Genomic DNA, 23,023 nt, shown 5'->3' on the forward strand with positions numbered 1-23,023 from the left:
CGATTAGTTTATATTGAGCTTTTTATTGACCTATCAATTCACGTGAGAACATCACGTGACAAGACAATAACCAAACTGTCATGGCTACGTCAGAGAAATAAACGGATTGCAATCTACGGTGGCTTTTCGTTTTTGAGCTTTTAAGAGCTCGTAATCACATTTCCACATATTTGGCACCTACAACACAACAGAGTAAGACATGGTGAATCTTTTGATACCAAATAACTGTAATGTGAATTTTGTTGCACGTCAACCTTTAAAAAAGAAAGGGTGCTGCTGGTTGAGAAATGCAATATTAGCAGTCAAATGGCACAAATGTAATAATAAGACTATTACAATATTTAAGTATAAGAAGAATTATTCGATTTTATAAGATTATTATAAGATTTAATTATAAGAATAATCATTCGAATTTACAAGATCGAAGTATATGGTGACCTATGGTGGGCAATATGTTACTGTTATTATTTTTCTAAAGATTTTGTTGATGATACTACGGCTGTGCCCAATATCGCGGTACTGCCAAGCCGTTTTTAATATTTGCAAAATTAAGTAATAGGCCTACATTTTCTTATAGATATACAGCTATTTCTATGACAACCAACTAAAATCTGTTTAGATTTTTAAATTTAGCATAATTTTCTGCATATAAATACAATCATCTAGATAAATATCACAACTTCTTGATATTGGTTGCTATGACGTTTTGAAATGTAAACAAAATTGTGCATTGGTTTTCGTTTCTCAAACTTTAACACCAGTTTTCTCAAAACTATGTTTTCGCATTAATGGTAAACATGCATTCAGTTTATTGACCATAAAATCTGCTGTAATTAAGCTGGAATCAATCTTTTTTTATGCAAAATAACCGAGAATTTTCTCCTACTGCTAGTGTAGATAACTCTAAATCTCACACACCCGACTTAACCATGGTTTCTATGATCATGACCCATTTCTTCACTTTGGTTACAGATCGCTGTCAAAACCATTTTACATTCAACACAACCAACTTTCAAACTGTGTATATTACACAGCAGCTTGCCATTTTACTTCTAATATTGCATTTCTCCTATTGCAGGGGAGAGATATAAACATATAATCTTTTCCTTTCATTATTGCTGTTTGTTGTACATAATAAAACCCAGTACATTGCAACTACCATTGCAGTTATCCTATTGCACTGCAGTGCCATTTGACTGCTAATATTGCATTTATCAACCAGCAGTACCCTTTCTATTTTCCAATATCACTTTGGTCGTGGGCTGTATGACAGGGGAATTTCTAGTCTATAGATTATCTGCTATAAAAGTCCCCAATCAATAATTCAATCAATCAGGTTCAGTCTCTCTATAACGCTAAAACTGTTTGCACCTAAACTTAAATACACTACTTGACTTTAGAAATAGGATATACCAGCCTTACCAAAGCTGCTGATGATACAACTGCTGGAAATTGTTGCCCAAAATAGTAAGAGAAATAGCTCATTAAAAACATATTTGCAACAAATTGTATTATTTCACTTTATTGGCGACTTCTATCCTATACAACTCACACTCAACTTCAGTGTTTTTTACTCGGAATGTTAAAGTATAACACTACAGAGTAACAAGGCCAGGCACTTCAGTGTATTATAACACCTGCATATGATCATTTACCAGCACACATCCTGAGTACCAAATACACACACCAGATGCATCCTGCCTACCAATTAGTAGGTCACATACTGGCAGTCCATATATGAAGAACAATTTGCTATAAATCTGACAGTTTGTATCTTGAGAACAAAAATGGTGCTGGGTTATTTCTAATACTCTAGCCTTTGCTGGAGGACAAATATATTTGTGAAACTTATCACTCTGGAATGTGAAGCTGGTACACACACCCCTTCACTACTAAAAGATGCCAGGTGCCTACCAGGAGAATGATGCTTGAAGTGCCAACAGCAATAACTAGTAGTAACTACCATCTACTAAGTAACTAGTTATAACTAGCAGTGACTACTATCTACTATGTGACTAGTTGTAATTAGTAGTAACTACCATCTACTAAATAACTAGTAGTAACTACTAAAAACTAAGTAACTAGTAGTAACTAGTAGTAACTACTAAAAACTAAGTAACTAGTAGTAACTAGTAGTAACTACCATCTACTAAATAACTAGTAGTAACTAGTAGTAACTACCATCTACTAAGTAACTAGTAGTAACTACCATCTACTAAATAACTAGTAGTAACTACTAAAAACTAAGTAACTAGTAGTAACTAGTAGTAACTACCATCTACTAAATAACTAGTAGTAACTAGTAGTAACTACCATCTACTAAGTAACTAGTAGTAACTACCATCTACTAAGTAACTAGTAGTAACTACCATCTACTAAGTAACTAGTAGTAACTACCATCTACTAAGTAACTAGTAGTAACTACCAACAACTAAATAACTAGTAGTAACTACCAACAACTAAGTAACTAGTAGTAACTACCAACAACTAAGTACCTAGTAGTAACTACCATCTACTAAGTAACTAGTTGTAACTAGTAGTAACTACCATCTAATAAGTGACTAGCTGTGAATAACCTTCTTACCCATACCAAGCTACAGAGCTAACTTAGACACAAAACAATCAAAGTTGTATTAACCAGCAATAATTTCTGTCTTGCTATTCCTGAGCCATCAATCATACAAAATTGTTCCAATTTGTGGTTTGGATAGAGACCGTATAACAATTTAGCCTTCCATGTAACAGCAGTAATAACTTAGGCTAGGTTATTGTTAACTTAGGCTGTGTCTGCTCCAATATTTGTGTGAATCTGAGGCTACAGAGTGCTGCGTGTTGACTGAATTCTCATCGCTTACAAACTCAACTATGAATTTACTGGTGGAACTGGATTTGGGATTTTAATAACGCCTCATTACAAGATCAAGCACAAACATCCATGTTTACACCAGGTCACATTACATGATATTATAATAAGTATAAGTAATATTAAGTATTATACGAAAAGTATTTGGTCATACCTCGGGTGCTGCGGGTAACACACACCTCGGGTGCTGCGGGTAACATGCATGAGTTTTTCATAATCAAAAGGTACAACTGAAATAGTTTTGACAAAACAGAAATATTAATATATTTAATAAATATGTTTAACAATGCACCAAGCTGCAGAGGTTAGAAGGCATAAGAGGAAGAGTATTCACAAGTTTGTTACTACCGTCCTACTATTGATGCGCTAATCTCATTGATCATGTGATCACTGTTCCTTATGGTTGTGATTGATGAGTGGGAGAGTGAGGGGAAAACTAAGTTTTTACATTATTTAATGCCCACGCATGCCTTCCAACTATATAACACCTATGCTTGCCGACAATTCTGATGATCATTTTTTGGCAAATAAAATGGTATAACCTTCACGCCTACACCGGATGAGGCTGTATAACCTTCATGCCTAGACCGCATGAGACTTTGTAACCTTTATGCCTACACCGCATGAGGCTGAATCTCCCATGAAACAGGGTGAAAGGAAGCATGAGTTCCATTTGGGAAGTCACACCTCACCAAAAGTTTCTCAGACCATTCTGTCCGACCTGCCGATTCAGCCAGTGATAATGCAAACTATATTCTGTGCGAGCCTGAACATCATTACTCCCCAATAACGACTGACTAGGAGCATACGTCTTGCTTCATTCATTAGGGAGATGATCAAAGCTATGACCACCCAATCATATCCATCCTTTCTCTTGATCATTTCTTTGATCATTATAACCTAGCATTGCTTGATCGCTACCAAACTTTGACACCCATAGTTTTTACCTAAATGAGTTTTAATGCAAGGTTTCATTCGTCAGTGACTCGTCGTAGTGTGAACTAGGGTTACGCCTGCTAATATCAGACATACAAAAAGCTTTGCTCATGCCTGAGTAACAAGGATATTACTGCAATGCCAATAAACTGTCAAACAGAGCAGTCTTCAGAAAATCCGTTAGCCCCAAACTTGCTCTCCCAAAAGATAGTAACCGCTTAGTTAATTTCCCTTATGCGACAGCGGGGCTGACTCGAACTATACCGAATGATACATGGCAAGGTCAAGGTCACTTTAACGAGATGTTGTTTACACCGAAAGCTAGATGACTAATAGGGGAATTATTAACAGTTCACTGAAAGCTTAAACTGAACAAACTTTTAAATGTTAGTTGAAGCAAGTTCAAGTACAGTGGAACCTCGGTTCTCGAACACAATCCGTTCCAGAAGGTTGGTCGAAAACCGAGTTGTTCGAGATCCGAAACAGGTTTTCTCATTAGAACTAATATGTATAAGTTTTAATCCGTTCCAAGTCGATTTAACAACCTCGGTAATTTATTTTTTAACATTTTACACCATAAACTGTACTATATACTGCATACTATAAATAAAAACAGGTAGATGTAGATCGTGTTTAACTTTAATAAAAGATTTTTTATCTATGAGGATTAAAAAAAGAAAACAAAAAGTAAACACTTTATATGCTTTGCTCTTAGGACATCAAAAACATTAAAGGTTACGATACAATACAAAAAATCGCAGAAATTGATAATAAAACAGCAAAAAAATGCAACAGATTAGTTACATCAAAAATCGTGTGAAAGAAGAAAATAGAAACATCAATGGCAGGTTTACTTCACATCTTTGAAAATGAATCCTCCTCCAACACAATTTAGGGTAACTCAACTGGAGGAGTTGTGTCTCTAGAAAATCTCTTCGGTAGAGGCGACGTCCTTCCAGATGGCTCCTTTTTGTAAAGAATTAATGACGTGAAACTTCTCCCTTTTTTAGAACTTTCCGAAAGTGGCTCATAACAACGTCGTTAAATGTATAAACATGCTGTTTCCGGAACTGCTGCGAATGTTTAATTCAAATGTGCATGTTTCGGTTTGGTCGAGAACCGAATTTATGGTCAAAATCCGAGATGAACAAATCTCAAATTTTTTGGTCGAAAACCGAGTTGGTCGAGAAGCGAAGCGTTCGAGAACCGAGGTTCCACTGTATTTAAGTTTAATATCTATTAATTTTTCTACGGAATCTTGTCTCCTTTTTTCAAATACTAGTATTTGTTGGAATGAAAGAGAAGGACATTACTGCAGTATTATCTAACTATTAACTGTTCATTATATAATGATTGCTGATGAACAATCTTGCTGATAAGTATTCTGTGAATGGGTTAATAATCCATCTGACATGAGTTTGCCCTTGTCATGATGCTGCAGCATCAGGGTCATATTGAGCCAAGAAAATGAATAGTGGGGAGGAAAGGAGCGGAGGGAGAGCAGCTCGTAAACACACTCAAGTATAAAGTAGGGTGCCAGCTGTAGTAAAACACACTCTAGTATAAAGTAGGGTGCTAGCTATAGTACAACACACTCTAGTATAAAGTAGGGTGATAGCTGTAGTAAAACACAATCTAGTATAAAGTAGGGTGCTAGCTGTAGTAAAACACACTCAAGTATAAAGTAGGGTGCTAGCTGTAGTAAAACACACTCTAGTATAAAGTAGGGTGCTAGCTGTAGTAAAACACAATCTAGTATAAAGTAGGGTGCTAGCTGTAGTAAAACACAATCTAGTATAAAGTAGGGTGCTAGCTGTAGCAAAACGCAATCTAGTATAAAGTAGGGTGCTAGCTGTAGTAAAACACAATCTAGTATAAAGTAGGGTGCTAGCTGTAGCAAAACACAATCTAGTATAAAGTAGGGTGCCAGCTGTAGTAAAACACACTCTAGTATAAAGTAGGGTGCTAGCTGTAGTAAAACACACTCTAGTATAAAGTAGGGTGCTAGCTGTAGTAAAACACAATCTAGTATAAAGTAGGGTGCTAGCTGTAGTAAAACACAATCTAGTATAAAGTAGGGTGCTAGCTGTAGTAAAACAAGGCTTCTTGCATGAATGCGCATGACATGAAGCAGAAAGGCTTAAGCTGGCAGATGCGATGATACGCCTATAACATTGCCATTGTTCAAATTTAAAATCTCTCTCATGAAGGCCATGCTTGCTGAAAGGAAGGCTAATGGTAGATGTGCATTAAACAAAAATACTAATTGAACTAACAATGTATAGTCGTAATAGCTGTCATGCAATTGAACACGCCAAATGGCTTGAAGGGTGAGACAGCTAGAACAGGAAGTATGCATCAGCTGGTAGGCTTAATCTTAGCTGATCAAATATTGAATAAAAGATTATTGAGCATTTACTACTGGTGATGCATGATAGCTTCAGGAATTTTATTAAACACCCCAATTCGCTTACATAAGATTTCCTTGTTGTACGAAGGAGTTAATCACTATATCACTATAGCAAACAGCATTCAATTTCCTCTTGTGCATAGGCAACTTTACATACATGTTGGCCCACAGGTGGGGAGGAATCTGGTCGGTATGATACATTCGTGAAGGCAATAACACCTGGTCAAAGGCTAGTGTCCATTCAATCAGAGCTTATTCTCTGTGGAGAAATATGTGACAACTTCTAATGTCCTTTATTGATGGTTTAACCAAACCAAAACATGTATAGCCGGAGTAGGACAGTGCACAAGGACAGAAGCAACACAAACACGCAACACACACATGCACAACAGACACACAACACGCGCATGACAGATGCACATCAGACACACAACACGCACACGACAGATGCACATCAGACACACAACACAGACACACAACGCGGAGCTGATTGGAGGCAGTGTAGAAACCAACCTTGCCTCTGAGTTGAAGCTACTGTAGTTTGAATGCATCCATGACAACCTGCTGCTCTTCCTGTGGAGGCACTTCTTTTCTGCGCTCGATGAAGGTAAAGATCTGCAAGTAGTAATGAAAGTAGAGTGAAGCTCTGCATCTATAATCCTCAGTCCTGCTAATGACAAATATGTTATCTAAGAACCGCCCACAATCAACTTAATACCGAGAGACAACTTGAACATTTACTAGGGCCGTATGACAGTCTAGGAAAGTACAACCCTTCCAGCGCAGTCAGGCTCAGTTAAGTGAAAAGTTCTGTATGGTTATAGAAGACTATAGGGAAGTTAGTGAAGGGTTCTGTGTACTGACAGAGGACTACAGGAGAGTTAGAGAAGGGTTCTGTGTACTGATAGAGGACTACAGAAGAGTTAGTGAAGGGTCCTGTTTGGTGATAGAGGACTACAGAAGAGTTAATGAAGGGTTCTATGTACTGATAGAGGACTACAGGGGAGTTAGTGAAGGGTTCTGTATGGTGATAGAAGACTACAGGAGAGTTAGTAAAGGGTTCTGTATGCTGATAGAGGACTACAGGAGAGTTAGTAAAGGGTTCTGTACGCTGATAGCGGAATACAGGAGAGTTAATGAAAGGATTCTGTATACTGATAGAGGACTACAGGAGAGTTAGTGAACAGTTCTAGAAATGACACAACCCATTGGTATGCGAAGGCAGCTTTTAGACTGTTACGAATCTTGTTGACATAACAAACTGTATCAAGAGGACAACAAATCTGAAGTCACAGCGTGTTCTCCAACACTCACACAGAAACACAGCAATACACAGCAGAAATATGGTGGATATTTTTCCATCAACATGTACAGACAAATTTAATTGACTCTGTGCTTGAGACATTGGCAATAACCCTGAAATAAACCTGAACCAAAGGCAACCATTTAACTGAATACTGGTGGTCAATGCTAGATATTTATAAGCTTCAATAAGTTTTGGAAAAATAAAATGGAATGTACCAGAACCTGCAAGACTGTCAAACTGATTCATCCGGCTCGTTGACAATCAACATTGTCTAGGGGCTAATAGTATATACTTGGTGAGCATGAAGTGTCGTTACGTGCTTGATGGTGACTCACTAGTGTGTATTGCTGAGGGTGACTCACTGGTGTGTATTGCTGAGGGTGACTCACTAGTGTGTATTGCTGAGGGTGACTTACTAGTGTGTATTGCTAAGGGTGACTCACTAGTGTGTATTACTGAGGGTGACTCACTAGTGTGTATTGCTGAGAGTGGCTCACAAGTATGTATTGCTGAGGGTGACTCACTAGTGTGTATTGCTGAGGGTGACTCACTAGTGTGTATTGCTAAGCGTGACTCACAAGTATGTATTGCTGAGAGTGACTCACAAGTATGTATTGCTGAGAGTGACTCACTAGTGTGTATTGCTGAGGGTGACTCACTAGTGTGTATTGCTGAGGGTGACTCACTAGTGTGTATTGCTGAGGATGACTCACTAGTGTGTATTATTGAGGGTGACTCACTAGTGTGTATTGCTGAGGATGACTCACTAGTGTGTTTTGCTGAATTTGACTCACTAGTGTGTATTGCTGAGGATGACTCACTAGTGTGTATTGCTGAGGGTGACTCACTAGTGTGTATTGCTGAGGATGACTCACTAGTGTGTATTGCTGAGCGTGACTCACAAGTGTGTATTGCTGAGTTCAAGTTGGATAGTTGTTTAGTATAGCTATGTGGAAGAGTTTCTGGTCTTTCTACTTGTCAGTCATTGTATAGCATCTAACCTAAGTTTTCTTTTGTTGAGTACGTTACTAGATATTCTATATTACATTATACATCACTTACACCACGATAGTAAATCAACTAGTATACTTAGCAATGAGAGCGGTTAATACAATGTGTTATATCCATAGATATATAAACCATAAATATACATCTATAAATCCATAGATATATAAGGTGTATATATCTATGATTATATCAAACCAGATAAGTAAATAATTCATCCATATTATAGTTAGTTGAAAGTACTACCAAAACCCCTGGATACTACCGTAACGATATCTAAATTTCTACTGCATCCTGTTACAGAGTATTCACAGAGAATGCCCAGGGTTGCAACAACTAGCAAATCCTAGCTGCAACTACTAATTAGGAAGATCTTACAGGACATGATTATTAGTATGAAGAACAGAGATCTACTCGTATTGCGAACGGATGGTGTTATGAGCCGATACTCTTTAGAGATTGTTTTTTACCACAATAATGTAGTTGCGATATTTCCCTACCTCCTTCAGCTACCATCGAATCAGTTTTTCGATCGTGATTGCTAATGACAAATAATGCATGGCCAACAGAACTGCATTTTAAACTGAAGAGCAGTGAAGCAAACCAATTTTTTCTACCGAAGAGCCAAGGACCATAATTGGTGAGAAACTGATGATGGCTCACTCGAAGAATGCGCCTGAAAACTTCTTTTATATGGCAAGGTCAGCGACTTACACCAATTTAGTCAGCCGTGAATAGGCCATATAATGATGATATAAGAGATTTCAAGGCTATTTCAAGGCTAAATTACCTGAAGAAGACCTGAGTTTCAATCAAACATACAGGCCCTATCTAGCTTATTTATTGTTGTAAAAATTACCAAATTACTTTATGGAAAAAGGTAATGTGTTTAACATTAGCTACTACAAGAAGACATGTACTTCATCCACATGTGTGTACTTGCACCTAATAAAAAGAATTAATGTGTTTAACATTAGCTACTACAAGAAAGAATACTTGATCCACGTGTATGTACTTGCACTTTATGGGAAGAGGTAATGTGTTTAACACTAGCTACTACAAGAGAACATACAGTACTGATCTGCATGTGTGTACTTGTACCTTGTGGGAAGAGGTAATGTGTTTAACATTAGCTACTACAAGAGAACATACAGTACGTGATCCACATGTACTGTAAAACCTCTCTTTCAATGTCATGGCCCTTTATTTTTCAACCTTTCCCTTAAAATGGAACCTTTGTTGAAGGTGACATTCAACTTGAGGGTGGCATTGTATTTTTCAAATAGCTCGTCAGAATTTTGGGAAGATAAATTTAACCCTTTTACGGGCAAATCAAACACCCCCTATATTTTGAACTCTCCTATGGACAGAGCGACATTAACCCTTTGGGATGCAAGAAATTTGCTATAACTCACATGCAACCTGTCATAGATCTCTAAATGAATATGCATTAGGAGACTGTAAAATGTCTCTACCAGTTGATGTTTATTGCCTGCAATCAACCTGCGATGATATTATAGCCTGTGTTACAATTTGTTAAAGATTTTAATTTTTCACTTCATTCTAAAATAAAAGCACATTTCTATTTTATAACTATATTTAACAATACCGCATAAAAGCTCATTGCACTCATTGATGTTTGCAACAGTTTTCAGCCAAAACTGGCTTTTCATGTGCAATAGTATAGGAGTTATGAGCGCGGCCAATCCAAATAATATGCTATAAATCTGTATATTTATAAGTTATTAAATAATAATCTATAAAATGCTACAAATATATACATATAAGAACAAGTGACATATGCAAACCCTATTTATAATACATACAGAAAAAAATTAACTTTTTTGAAACAAAAATATTTGCATCATTTGCTCAGCCAGTTACATTCTGATTGCTGCCTTCGTTTAGAGCCATTTAATCTTCTGGCTGTTCAATACCTTCCAGTGTCTTTCGGCCTCAACTCTTTCGGCACTGCTGAACTAGTCGATAATAGTTCCCAAACAATTTTTTAGCAGAGCAAAACTTTTACACATTGCCACTAAGAATACACTTTTGTGCATATGACGATAAACTTTTAACCACGTGTAAGCTTGCACATGCATGTTAAACAGAAGTTTTAGTCTCAAAATAGTAGTACAGTGCACTCCTGGGTTACGTGCACCCTGTTATAGTAGTATAGTGCACTCCTGGGTTACGTGCACCCTGTTATAGTAGTACAGTGCACTCCTGGGTTACGTGTACCCTGTTATAGTAGTACAGTGCACTCCTGGGTTACGTGCACCCTGTTATAGTAGTATAGTGCACTCCTGGGTTACGTGCACCCTGTTATAGTAGTACAGTGCACTCCTGGGTTACGTACACCCTGTTATAGTAGTATAGTGCACCCCTGGGTTACTTGCACCCTGTTATAGTAGTATAGTGCACTCCTGGGTTACGGGCACCCTGTTATAGTAGTACAGTGCACTCCTGGGTTACGGGCACCTTGTTATAGTAGTACAGTGCACTCCTGGGTTACGTGCACCCTGTTATAGTAGTACAGTGCACTCCTGGGTTACGGGCACCCTGTTATAGTAGTACAGTGCACTCCTGGGTTACGGGCACCTTGTTATAGTAGTACAGTGCACTCCTGGGTTACGGGCACCCTGTTATAGTAGTACAGTGCACTCCTGGGTTACGTACACCCTGTTATAGTAGTACAGTGCACCCCTGGGTTACGTGCACCCTGTTATAGTAGTACAGTGCACTCCTGGGTTACGTGCACCCTGTTATAGTAGTACAGTGCACCCTGGGTTACGTGCACCCTGTTATAGTAGTACAGTGCACCCCTGGGTTACGTGCACCGTGTTATAGAAGTACAGTGCACTCCTGGGTTATGTGCACCCTGTATAGTAGTACAGTGCACCCCTGGGTTACGTGCACCCTGTTATAGTAGTACAGTGCACCCCTGGGTTACGTGCACCCTGTTATAGTAGTACAGTGCACCCCTGGGTTACGTGCACCCTGTTATAGTAGTACAGTGCACCCCTGGGTTACGTGCACCCTGTTATAGTAGTACAGTGCACTCCTGGGTTACGGGCACCTTGTTATAGTAGTACAGTGCACTCCTGGGTTACGTGCACCCTGTTATAGTAGTACAGTGCACTCCTGGGTTACGTGCACCCTGTTATAGTAGTACAGTGCACTCCTGGGCTACGTGCACCCTGTTATAGTAGTACAGTGCACTCCTGGGTTACGTGCACCCTGTTATAGTAGTACAGTGCACCCCTGGGTTACGTGCACCCTGTTATAGTAGTACAGTGCACTCCTGGGTTACGTGCTCCCTGTTATAGTAGTACAGTGCACTCCTGGGTTACGGGCACCTTGTTATACAGTTTCTCGCCTTACGATGTAGAAACTAATGTTTTTCATCTCGCAATATGACACTTTTTTCGCCATACGACATCAACAGAAGTTGTTCTTAAAATTCAAATTTGGCAGTTGGTGTGCTGAATACATCGGAATAACAAAGATGCTGATATGCTATTCCCTGAAATTCCTCCTACAACGCCCGAAAGAAATATGATGCTCCGCCCGCTCTCTTTCTTTCTCAGATCAGTATTGTTCGTTACAAGCTATTACGAAAATGAAACCGGAAACAAACAGGTGATAAAATTTTAGACGAAAAAGTTCAAGTTTAGTAAAATACATACTAAAACTTAGGTTTAAGTGAGCATCTAGTAAGCGAAATTCATTAAAATTAAATTCAAGATTTATTTTATGTTGTACGCCTGTCTCGAAGGTAAGAGCTCCCTACGGTATGCACATGTCTCGAAGGTAAGAGCTCCCTACCGTATGCACCGCACATAGTATGTTGTAATGTTACATTTTATTGTAAATCATAACCACTAAATACATTAAAGTTGCTCTAGGTAACTATAGTTAATAATGTTAATATGCTATTTTGTAACTAATTTTTAACATGTACAGCACAGTACATGTATATAAAATTTTGATGTTTTGTACCAGAGGTGTTTGCATTAGATAATTACTATGGGTTTCTATACCCCTCTATACGACATTTTTACCTTACAATGCCAACACCGAAACGAATTAAGTTCGTATGGCAAGGATTCACTGTACAGATTCTATCAAAATTGCTAGACCTCTTTCATGTATGTCCAAGTCTCAAGACCGTGTTAAACAAGGAACTACTACTGGCCTGATACAGTCATCAATTAATTCTATGGCATGGCTTATAAAGTTTTAATAAAAAAAACCGTAAAGCTTTGGAATTAGCAAACAAACTTTGATACGAACAGCTACAAAGAAAAAATTAATTATTATTCTTGTAACCGACTCATTATTAGTACCATTTTGTGGACAATTTTCTACTGATCAATTAATATAATAGATTCATAGAGAATAAAGAATGTCACAGTGACAGTCAAACAGAGATGATGTTCAATTAAAAGGTGGCGCTCTATTTTTCAGTCCATCTCCTATTATAGTGGTGATCAAATAAAGGTGGTGTTCAAATAAAGGTGGCGCTCAAATAGAGGTTTTACTGTATATACTTGTGCTTTCGCAAGTATGTAAAATATTACAATTCTCTACTTGATGAAGGCTTGTAGACACATTCAGATTTTATGATATGGTATTAAAAATGTAATTACTAATCAAATAAAACCCTGTTTTATATATATACATGCATAGGCCTATATATTTTATACTGTACAGAAACGAAGTTGTTAACTGCTTCTAAAGCCAAATTCCACTACTCTATTTTGGTTATGATCCCAAATCCTAGTTCGGATAGTAAGTTAAAAAACTCTTCATCTATCACTAACTTTGGGAACATGACTTATGGCACAAACAAAATCATTTTATCACCCTCCCTCGTTCTATACGCAAGTCACCTTTCTTATAACACCTAAAATGCATTGCAGGTATGGATATGGTTGATCAAAATGGTTATTGTTGCTTGGAACTTACCCTCGTGGCTCGCGATGAGGAGGTTGGACATCATGATTGTGAGCTGATGAACCTACGCCTACAATATCATCATATAATTTTTTAAAAATAAGAACTATATATCTACCAGTAATTATACTACAACATATGTCAGAGGTATCAGGGATGCCCATCTACTAACACCTGCCAGTAGTTATACTACAATATATGTCAGATGTATCAGGGATGCCCATCTACTAACACCTGCCAGTAATTATACTACAATATATGTCAGATGTATCAGGGATGCTCATCTACTAACACCTACCAGTAGTTGTACTACCATATACAGAGAAACATATAATAGTGAAGTTACGGTGAGTGTTAGCCTATCCGCACATATAGGGAATACATAATATATTCATCTGCTGCTTCATCACGATTGGCTAGCTGACCATCACAGAGCATGTTTTAAAATGTCAAAGTGCAAGCGATATAATAAAAATTCATTTCTATATATTTCAAGAGCAACTGATTTTGCTTGCGTCTAATGCTTTCAGTGTGCTTCACAAAGTGTTGGCTGGAGGATGATGCCGACACTAGCGTTTAACAATGCCTCTTATTTTGCCTCCACTGTGCGTCAGCCTTCAGCAGTATAAGATTATTACACGCAGTTGCCCGTCAATGTGAGCGATTTTATGTCAATACTGGCGGAATTCCCGGCATTGCACAGATATTAACAACAGCTTATAAACAGTGACAAGTAATGTAGTTGCCTGCCACTTGCCAATAGCATGGCACATTACCAATGACTAATTTGAGCAAGCTAGTATCTGTATTGCTAAACTTAATGTACTAACAAGAGCCATGAGAGCAAGCTTTAGTGATGTTGTGCCATAACGTAATGCTATGTGTATTTTAACCTAGATAATCACTCATATTGCCCAATGAATCCAGCAGTCTCGCGTAGCTCAATGGTTTAGCATATCGTCTCGGGAATGGAACATTCCTGAGATCAAATCTCCTGCGAAACGGAGTGTTCATTCCAAGATTTTAATAACTATAACCGGACAAACCGAACCACACAAACTTTTGAGATATATATATATAGACTGTGAGAGATCAAAATTCAGGAAGCTTTAATAAAACTTGAATTATTGTTTTATTTCTTTTCACAAACTTCAATCAGCATGGGTTAAAAGAAGGAAGCATGCAAGCTATGAAGGTTGAACTAGAGGGCAGCACACAACTTACTGATTGGCTGCAAGGGAAGACAGTTATGACCCTCGGAGACGTCACGGGAGGATGGATAGGCCTCACCTCGAACTGCCTCATAACTAGCAAGAAAAATCACAGAAGACATGATCAATGAAATGGCTTCCAACACCTTGCTGGCTTCGCTTTTGATTGAAGGTAACAAATCGCTCACATTTCATTTCCTTATCTAAACATACGCTCAAATCTTTTACAGCTGCCATTAGCCTATATAAATCTTGTTAACATTTACGTTATGACATAATGCATTGACTGAGCGCTAGCTCTAGGATGAGGCACTCTATGTAAGATAATTCGCATAATTTTTTCACATGTATATGCATTTAGTTACATATCACAGAACAAAGAAATTTACATGTATATGCATCAAGTTACATATCGCAGAACAAAGAAATTTACATATATATGCATCAAGTTACATATCGCAGAACAAAGAAATTTACATGTATATGCATCAAGTTACATATCGCAGAACAAAGAAATTTACATGTATATGCATTTAGTTAAATGTAGCAGAACAAAGAAATTTACATGTATATGCATTTAGTTACATATCGCAGAACAAAGAAATTTACATGTATATGCATCAAGTTACATATCACAGAACAAAGAAATTTACATGCATATGCATTTAGTTACGGATCACAGAACAAAGAATGCATACCAAATACAGATATCAAATCTTACTTCTATGTTGTCCATAATGTTTATATGGATTCTAAATGTTAACAAGAAAGTAAGGTGTTACTTGTTCAAGGCAATCAGGTGTAATGACAGTAAAGTGTTACTTGTTCAAGACAATCAGGTGTAATGACAGTAAGGTGTTACTTGTTCAAGACAGTCAGGTGTTACTTGTTCAAGACAATTGGTGTAATGACAGTAAGGTGTTACTTGTTCAAGACAATCGGTGTAATGACAGTAAGGTGTTACTTGTTCAAGACAGTCAGGTGTTACTTGTTCAAGACAATCGGTGTAATGACAGTAAGGTGTTACTTGTTCAAGACAATCGGTGTAATGACAGTAAGGTGTTACTTGTTCAAGACAGTAAGGTGTTACTTGTTCAAGACAATCGGTGTAATGACAGTAAGGTGTTACTTGTTACTACAGGTCAGTACTGGAGGTCAGTACTGGAGGTCAGTACTAGAGGTCAATACTAGAGGTCAGTACTGGAAGTCAGTACTGGAGGTCAGTACTAGAGGTCAGTACTAGAGGTCAGTACTAGAGGTCAATACTAGAGGTCAATACTAGAGGTCAGTACTAGAGATCAGCACTGGAAGTCAGTACTTGAGGTCAGTACTAGAGGTCAGTACTAGAGGTCAGTACTGGAGGTCAGTACTAGAGGTCCATACTAGAGGTCAATACTAGAGGTCAATACTAGAGGTGAGTACTAGGGGTCAATACTAGAGGTCAATACTACATGTCAGTACTGGAGGCCAGTACTGGAGGTCAGTACTAGAGGTCAGTACTAGAGGTCAGCACTGGAAGTCAGTACTAGAGGTCAGTACTAGAGGTCAGTACTAGAGGTCAGTACTAGAGGTCAGTACTAGAGGTCAGTACTAGAGGTCAGTACTAGAGGTCAGTACTAGAGGTCAGTACTAGAGGTCAGTACTAGAGGTCAGTACTAGAGGGTCAATCCCAAAATGATCAATGTGAAATGAACAACCAACTATTTTAAACGTGCCTTAACATAGCTATTGAAAGAGATCAGAAGGAAGAGAATGCCTCAAATGAGCTTTACAAATGTTCTTTTTGTGTGTATCTACTAAAGTTGTTATCTCCATTTCAAAGAATGTGAGTTAATTTCATGGAATAGGAGTAATCTGTTCAATGTGCAGCACCAGAGAATAATGATTAATGTTGCAGGCACACTCAAGGCTGCGCTAAATAACAGATCTGTTTCCATAAAACTAATTAGGAAAACCTTACAGTGCAAGCCACTATAAATATAAGCTAACCATCTCAGGCTGATATAACATATCTTGGTCTTACTCGCAATAACATAGCATTGTCAGTTTCCACTGTAATTCAGCTACCATAGAGGTACTCTTTTAGCTGAGGTTTTGAACTAAGATTAGAAGTTGCAAAAAAATTTGGCTAAAAATCTGAAGATGTTTTCATGACAGCGGCTAGCTCGGGCAAGATCAGTGGTATTGTGTGCGACTGGCATTTCCAGTTATTTATCATCTGTCAAGTAAAACCAGCTTGAACTCGCTGGAGATAAAATCATGAATCTACAGAATTCTGAGATACATCTAGCTAATTGTCTATTCTCACAAAGCCAAAATCATCTATGTTAAGAGAAAATAAGAAGTGTACGAGGTTACGAATCCAATTATTCGTGGTGGAGGTAACTTCCATATAGACATGTATATAAACGGTTTCTAGTCTTATTACTACTGCGTCATTTTCCTCGCCTACTGATAGAGTGTGGAGTCGTGACTTCAAATCAATCAACTCACAATAAGGCTGGGGGTACATAAGGCCTGACTGAAATGAACACGGGATCTTTAATAAAACCTTATAACGAAATTTAATTGTGTCAAAATATTGAGTTTGTTTAGATATTCTGCTGATAAAGCGATATTAAGTTTTACAAATTCAATATTATGAATGGGTAGGTAAAGGTTCATTTGACTCCTAATGGATGAAGCTAGAGCTATGCTATTCGTCAATTGTTTGTGGAAATTACCATAATGATGTTTTGGCTCATGCAGAATATAGCTTGCATTATGATCTGATGAAATGGTGAGTTGAACCAAAGAACACAGACATTTTGGAGAAACTTGCTTGACAGCTCATATGAAAGTCTATTTGAATTCCCTGACTGCTCTGTTCCTTGCTCAGTTTGTATACTCTACCACTATATATCTCTATATATCTACCACTCTGTATCTTCCGGCCACTAGAATCTTCCGGCCACTAGTATCTTCCGGCCAGTAGCATCTTCCGGCCACTAGTATCTTCCGGCCACTAGCATCTTCCGGCCACTAGTATCTTCCGGCCACTAGTATCTTCCGGCCACTAGCATCTTCCGGCCACTAGCATCTTCCGGCCACTAGCATCTTCCGGCCACTAGTATCTTCCGGCCACTAGTATCTTCCGGCCACTAGTATCTTCCGGCCACTAGCATCTTCCGGCCACTAGCATCTTCCGGCCACTAGTATCTTCCGGCCACTAGTATCTTCCGGCCACTAGTATCTTCCGGCCACTAGCATCTTCCGGCCACTAGCATCTTCCGGCCACTAGCATCTTCCGGCCACTAGTATCTTCCGGCCACTAGCATCTTCCGGCCACTAGTATCTTCCGGCCACTAGTATCTTCCGGCCACTAGTATCTTCCGGCCACTAGCATCTTCCGGCCACTAGCATCTTCCGGCCACTAGTATCTTCCGGCCACTAGTATCTTCCGGCCACTAGTATCTTCCGGCCACTAGCATCTTCCGGCCACTAGCATCTTCCGGCCACTAGCATCTTCCGGCCACTAGCATCTTCCGGCCACTAGCATCTTCCGGCCACTAGTATCTTCCGGCAACTAGCATCTTCCGGCCACTAGTATCTTCCGGCCACTAGTATCTTCCGGCCACTAGCATCTTCCGGCCACTAGTATCTTCCGGCCACTATTATCTTATGAAGAATTAAACTACTACCTCGACATAAATATATTGATGAGCCGATACTTCCTGGCTTATACTATCTTAAACTCATCATCATATCACTGTTATGTTGAGCCTGATATGATAAACAAGTCTGTTACAGATATGATAGACAAGTCTGTCATATATATGATGGACCTGTCTGTCACAGATATGATATACAAGTCTGTCATATACCTATATGATGGACTGGGCTGTTACAGATATGATATACATGTACAAGTCTGTCACAGATATGATCGACAAGTATGTCACATATATGATGGACTGGTCTGCTACAGATATGATATACAAGTCTGTTACAGATATGATATACAAGTCTGTCACAAATATGTTGCCCAGTTTATCAAACGAAAGACAGTAATGTGACAAATGATAATTGCTTGCAATACAGATGCAAATATTGGCTCTGAATAGAATGACAAATAAGGATGTTGAATGCCCACAACGGACAACAACACAGGCAAACCGTGTAAGTTCCCAGTGGCCTCTTTTTAGTAAATCTGTTGAGGTGAACTTACACTATTTAAGAGGATTTAAATTGTTTCTCTTCATATAGTAATAAATAGCAAATAAGTTGTTACTATGTGTAATGGATTGCTAGCTACCATATGTAATAGAGTTATTATAAGTAATAGAGCCATCATGTGTAGCCTAATAGAGTTACCATATGCAACAGAGTTACCATATGCAATAGAGTTATCATATGTAACAGAGTTATCATATATAATGTAGTGTTAAATGTCTTATGTTATCGGAAAGATTGGTGTCTTTTTTACTATATATAAGTTTTAGAACGAGTTTGACCGAGCATTTATGTGAGTTGGGCAAACTGATGAAACTGTGACCAATTAAGAGTTTTTGGTGTTTTTCGTAGTACCTGATGAAGTGAACATGAATGAATTAATTCCGTCAAAACAAGCAAAAAATTTTTTGACAGTGAAAAAAACCAACTTAACTTATACGGTATTTGATTATTAGGGTTTTCATGTTTTTTATTAATTTTCACCAGCCCCTTCGCTTTCCCTTATGAAACCACAATGTTATAAAGAACCTTGAAAGTCCTTGAAAAGACTGCAAGTGTGAAGTTTAGACCGTTAGAACTGCGCGTAGAGGTGATGACAAGTAGAGGTTTTAGGCGATACTGCCTTGCATCGACTATGCACAATTATGTGAGTTAGGCCTACAGGCTACTTCACAGATAGAAAAGAGGGTTTTACTAAGCCATCACCCCAACCACATTCGAGAGGATTCCGGCCATAAAATATAAAAATGTATAGTATTTCCCCAAGCAACCGGGGAGAGTATGTCTGAAGAGAGGAGTGCTGCTCTGCAGGAATACGCTGTATGACCAGGTGAACCTAAGTTCTCTACGCAAGTCTGATAGCTATGCACCAGTAGGATAATGTGAAGAGTATTGGTATTAAAATAGACAGTAGATGTTTGCTTGCTTCTTTGAAGATGGACTAAAGGTAACCTAAGACCAGCATATGGTAGTTCACACTGGAGTCAAGAGAGATTAATTGGGTGTAACTCCAGAAGAAAAACTAATCTGCAAATGATATCCACATTATTCTAAAAGCGGTAGTCAAATCCCAAGCAAGCCAAGCCGGATATAGAAGCGTTATGAGAAGGAACAGCTATTAGTCTAAGGCTATCTACTGCAACCTGAGAGGCACGTATTGACTGAACTCAGATCTAAACAAACAGCTAGCTATCCCCATTCACTCGAATATTCTACACACAACATATACCTCGTCCCCGGAAAGACTCTTACACTACCGCCAACGGCGGATAGCCTCAAATGAAAAAAACTAAAGCCAAGCGCTGTGCCTCGTCGTGATCTCACTGCTTGCCGCTCGAAAGTTGTCATAGAAAAAACGGAAGAAATAATTATGTAATGAAGAGTAAATGGAGCATCACACCAACCGTGATGGCTACCCACAATCCATCCCCGCTGAGTTATAACAATTTGTCACGGCTAATTGGCAAATAGATACCTTAACTGTTTTTTGCTGATGACAATTCTTAATTCTTCAAGTAAAGATCTTTTTCTATTCTGATTTTAGGCAAATTTCGTTTGATTTTGGCTCTTGAACTCCTTTCTGCTGTATTAGTCAGTCTCTGCTGTATCAGAGTCAGTCTCTGCTGTATTACTGTCAGTCTCTGCTGTATCAGAGTCAGTCTCTGCTGTATTACAGTCAGTTTCTGCTGTATTACTGTCAGTCTCTGCTGTATTACAGCCAGTCTCTGCAGTATTACAGTCAGTCTCTGCTGTATTACTGTCAGTCTCTGCTGTATTACAGTCAGTTTCTGCTGTATTACAGTCAGTCTTTGCTGTATTACGGTCAGTCTCTGTTGTATTACAGTCAGTCTTTGCTGTATTACAGTCAGTTTCTGCTGTATTACAGTCAGTCTCTGCTGTATTACAGTCAGTCTCTGTTGTATTACAGTCAGTCTCTGTTGTATTACAGTCAGTCTCTGTTGTATTACAGTCAGTCTCTGCTGTATTACAGTCAGTCTCCGCTGTATTACAGACAGTCTCTGCTGTATTACAGCCAATCTCTGCAGTATTACAGTCAGTCTCTGCTGACTAGGCATTAGTTTACTGCTGCCTAAACGATTAGTGATCATATGTCATATGTTCATATGACAAAAAACTACATAATTGGAAATGTGTTCATGTCTCTAGTGCGGCTAAAATGAGATATATTTTAGCTAAAATACATTGATTTGAGAGGCAAAATGCTAGAGAAAGTTGCTCAAACTTGACAGCTTATTTGTTACCATGGCAGTGTAATAAATATTTCTATAAGGTGGGTGTTAAGAAATTTTTATATTTAGGAAAAAACAAAAGGAATATAAGACACAAATCTATCAAACATCACTTTGATTCTAGTAGAATGTTGTTTTTTAAGAAAAAACACTTTTAATACAATAGAGACTTCTGTATAGTTCTGGACTGCACAAATTTAAAATGCCTTAAAAATATGCTAAATTGTATTTGCTTCTTTAAACTTTATAAATGTATAACAACAAATGCTAATTTCAAAAATATATTAATTAAGAGAATTTTATACTGATAACACTTGCCGAACAAAATCCAAATAGACCTCATTCATGTCATCTCAGACAATATTTGGTACTCACAAGCAGGCTAGCCTGCTATGAAATAATTTCTAGACACACATGATAGCAATAATCCAATTCATAGCTCCAATTATCATAGAATTTTTGCACCTTAACACTTTGACCAATGTGACATAGGAGTACAATAGACAGAACTCATACTGGTCATGCCTATTTAGGGGCAAGCAATTTTAAATGATCCAAAGTTTTTACCTGGAGGTTGATGTGGAAGGACTTGAGAGAGGTACAGCCTGGTAAAGATCAGACTCACGCACGGGCGGTAGACTGTTTACCCAGTGTTGCACGAACTCTGATGACTGCAGACGATATTCTGACAGAATGAAAAGAATGGTTACAGACATTAACAGCGCAACTAGTGAGAGTAGAGCAAGGATACGTAACTACATGTAGGTATTACAACTGTACAGCAAAGGGAGTTCCTAAAGATAGTTATTGACAGGTGGCGCAGGTGGCTGTCTAACTTAGAGCAAAGAACTCTCCTTATAATTTACTTCTTCCATGATCAAGTGTTTGAATTCAATGTTCAATCATGACCATGGAAGACTCGAGTCTGGCCATGGATATGAGGTTTGTTCAAGCTCAGTTGTCAATAGACAGTTTATTGGCAAGGGAGAACAGGTAATATATACAGATCACAATTACATCTAGTATTAGTTTTGGATCACTTTTCTATGAGTCATCTCGAGGAGAGTGCGAGTGAGCCCAGGCCAAAACTTCCGCGAAAGAAAAAATTTCTGTCAATGATCTGCTAACGCCCAGAGATACACGATAACATTCCAAAGTTATATTTTAATCAACATAAACTTAACAAAACTGCTAAGAAAGGTTCACAGACAAAAGTAAAGCTAAACAGTGAAGCTGTGAAGTTTTAATGATAAGCGAAACAGCTAGTGTGTATAAAATTAGACATAACATAAGTTTTGAAAAGCTAACATTCCAACTGCAAGCAGGGCCCATAATAAGGTCAATGCACAGAAGAGAGTGGCAGCCATGAGAGAGCTAAAAACTGCAGTCAGGTTTAATAGCGTCGCCTTTAGCAAAAGAGAAATGAAAACAGGTTACAGTAAAACCTTGACTCATATTACCGTTACACATAAATCTTTTGCCATGCGGTGGTAAATATGATCAAAGATGTCTTGACATCATACAAAGTAATCTCCAACATACGATGTCTGAAATTTTAGAAAAAGTTAGTTTTACTGTTAGTGTAAGAAAAATAAAACAGCTGGTAGAAAACAAAAGTAAAATTTAAAAATGATAGAAACCAAATAAATTAATTTAAACTATAATCAATGTAATCTAGAATAAGCTATATTTTTAAATTTTATCAATTGCAAAATTCCAAAACAAAGAACTGCTGAGTCTACATCCCCACTTCAGCATCTCTAGAGTAAATTAACAACAAAAACTAATTTTAAGTGATTATTATATTATTAATTTAATCTCAACGTAATGTTTGGTTTTCCCTTTAGCTTTACCTAATTTTATGCGTCTGCT

The 23,023-nt window shown here is 38.1% G+C and overlaps 1 protein-coding gene across 2 annotated transcripts in view; it reads right to left on the reverse strand.

Moving 5' to 3' along the window:
• The window catches only part of LOC137390091 (serine-rich adhesin for platelets-like), a 76,986-nt gene that overhangs the window by 39,744 nt on the left and 14,219 nt on the right, over nucleotides 1-23,023 (reverse strand). For both annotated transcript variants that reach the window (XM_068076339.1, XM_068076340.1), the window contains exons 4-7: nucleotides 21,719-21,836; nucleotides 14,704-14,786; nucleotides 13,492-13,549; nucleotides 6,723-6,824 (exon numbers count right to left, since the gene is read on the reverse strand). In XM_068076339.1, coding sequence (XP_067932440.1) covers nucleotides 6,723-6,824; nucleotides 13,492-13,549; nucleotides 14,704-14,786; nucleotides 21,719-21,836 — 361 coding nt within the window. The remainder of the gene's footprint in view (nucleotides 1-6,722; nucleotides 6,825-13,491; nucleotides 13,550-14,703; nucleotides 14,787-21,718; nucleotides 21,837-23,023) is intronic.

Source organism: Watersipora subatra, chromosome 3 (genome assembly GCF_963576615.1).
Source record: "Watersipora subatra chromosome 3, tzWatSuba1.1, whole genome shotgun sequence".
NCBI lineage: Eukaryota > Metazoa > Bryozoa > Gymnolaemata > Cheilostomatida > Watersiporidae > Watersipora > Watersipora subatra.